Raw genomic sequence first — 2,386 nt, forward strand, 5'->3', positions numbered from 1 at the left:
TGAGGGAGGGCAGATTTCAGTTGGCTGTCAGGGGGAAGTTGTTTGCTGTGAGAGTGGTGAGGTGCTGGAACAGCTGCCCAGAGAGGCTGTGGATCCCCGTCCATCCCTGGAGGTGTTCAAGGCCAGGTTGGATGGGGCCCTGGGCAGCCTGGGCTGCTGTGAGATGTGGAGGTTGGTGGCCCTGCCTGTGGTGGGGGGTTGGAGCTTCGTGATCCTTGAGCTCCCTTCCAACCCAAGCTGTGGTTCTGTGCTATAAAAGTACACGTGGACAGCAGGGCAGGCAGGAGGAGCAACAGGACGCAGCAAACACACACACGTGTGCCCTGGCTGCACCTCCAGTGCTGGCACAGCTCCACGAGGAGCTGTGGTTTTACAGCTCAGCTTCAGCTGCCCAAATGGGGCTCCGGATGAGGCCAGCAATGCTGGAAAAGCCCTTTCTGTTATCAGGCAGAGACACAGAGAAATGAGAAAGCAAAGGCTGAGTGCTGACTAAACTCACTGCCACCAGAAGTGATGCTGCACAGAGATGCACCACTTCCTGCACATGTAACCAACAGGAAGGGAGCAAAAGCAAAAGGAGAGAAGTTTCTAAAGGGGAAACACAGAGCAGGGCGGCAGGAGGAGTTTTAATGCTTCTCAGCACAGAAACTCTAACATTCTGATTGGGGAGAAAGTGAAACTGTGCCATAAAGTGGCAGAGAACCCAAAAGTTTCCTCACCGGTTCAGCAGTGCTGGGAGTTTCCCACCAGGGACTGAACTTCCCCAGCCCTGGGTAAGCTGCTGTGCCCAATGCACCCGGGACAGCTCTGGGTTTAGGACTTTACTTCCATTTGAGGGTGCCTCTGGGGTTCAGCAAACTTCTGTGGGTAATTCCATCACTAGACAAAGTGCCACACAGCTCTGCTCCATACAGAGGATGCTGCTGCCCCATAGAATGTGACCCAAACCTCGAGGAGGAGTTGGCAAGGGCAGCACATGGCCCTATTCTAACATATATTTATAGGAACAGAGAAATGAAAGCGATCATACACACACAGAATGGCTTGGGTTGGAAGGGACCTCAAGGATTATCAAGCACCAACCTGCCTGCTGCAGGCAGGGCCACCAACCTCCACATTTCATTTCTTTGCAGGGAGGTGCTGCAGCCTCTGCTCATCTTTGTGGCTCCTCTGGACCCTCTCCAACAGCTCCCTGTCTTCTTGTCCTGGGGGCTCCAGCCCTGGACGCAGTGCTGCAGATGGGGCCTCATGAGGGCAAAGCAGAGGGGGACAATCACCTCCCTGTCCCTGCTGGCCACCCCTCTGCTGCTGGTGCTTCCCCTGCTATGCTCAGGTGGCTGCACGAAGAGCTGAAAAATGCACGGAGAGCCACAAAATCCAGAAGTGCCCAAAAAAAGGAAGCTGGAAAAGTGACACATAAAGGGCAGCAAAGCAGAAATCAGTGCCCTTCTGGGACTCACAGACATGCTGCCACGTCAAGCCCAGAGTGCTGGCACCATTCCGCATGGCTGCCTGCGTCGTTAGGGTTTGGGTTGGGTTGGTTTTGTGGGTTTTTTACCTTCAGAGGTCTTCCAGGCCTTCCAAAGATCCTCCACGCTGATGAGTTTGTCTTCACCATGGAAGGTGCTGTGCTTGACGGTGGGGTCGTGGTAATTCAGGTCCTCTCTCAGGAACTAGGAGAAGAAACAGCAGCAGCACTCCGTTAACCCTTCCAGCAGCACAGGCACAGCATCCCATCCACTGCCCTCCCTGCAATGCCCCGCAGCCAATGGATGTCACAGGGAGCACTGCAGGAAGCACTGCAGCTCAGATTCCCATTCCTGGGACATTCAGCATCATTCAAAGATAATTCCTGGCTGAAATCCCCACCAGCACAATGTGGTGTGAGAATCAAGTCATGCTGGGGGACGGCCAGGTTGGCTACCAGGGGAATTCCTCCTCCAAAGAGCAGCACCAGCACAGGCTGCCTGGGGGGTCACCATGCCTGGGGTGTCCCAGAGCCATGGGATGTGACACTGGGGGACGTGGGCACAGTGGGGTGGGCTGGGGGTCTTGGAGGACTCTTCCAGCCTTCTTGGTGCTACCAGTGAGCACGCTGGGTTGGATTTGACCTCAGCTCTTCGCCAACCTTGCTGATTCTATAATTTGCAAGCAGTCTTTTTTGCTGAAGGGCTTTTAAGGTGAAGAATCATAGAATGACAGAACGGCCTGGGTTGCAAAGGAGCACAGTGCTCACCCAGCTCCAACCCCCTGCTGTGTGCAGGTCACCAACCAGCAGCCCAGGCTGCCCAGAGCCACATCCAGCCTGGCCTTGAATGCCTGCAGGGATGGGGCATCCACAGCCTCCTTGGGCAACCTGTTCCACTGCCTCACCACCCTCTGCATG

At 55.2% G+C, this 2,386-nt stretch overlaps 1 protein-coding gene across 1 annotated transcript in view; it reads right to left on the reverse strand.

Annotated features, from left to right (window-relative positions):
• Positions 1-2,386, reverse strand: part of STIM1 (stromal interaction molecule 1) — a 35,188-nt gene that overhangs the window by 28,479 nt on the left and 4,323 nt on the right. Inside the window, exon 2 of the mRNA XM_019612109.1 lies at positions 1,559-1,673. Within this exon, the coding sequence (XP_019467654.1) occupies positions 1,559-1,673 (115 nt within the window). The remainder of the gene's footprint in view (positions 1-1,558; positions 1,674-2,386) is intronic.

The sequence above is a fragment of the Meleagris gallopavo genome, chromosome 1, assembly GCF_000146605.3.
Source record: "Meleagris gallopavo isolate NT-WF06-2002-E0010 breed Aviagen turkey brand Nicholas breeding stock chromosome 1, Turkey_5.1, whole genome shotgun sequence".
Classification (NCBI taxonomy): domain Eukaryota; kingdom Metazoa; phylum Chordata; class Aves; order Galliformes; family Phasianidae; genus Meleagris; species Meleagris gallopavo.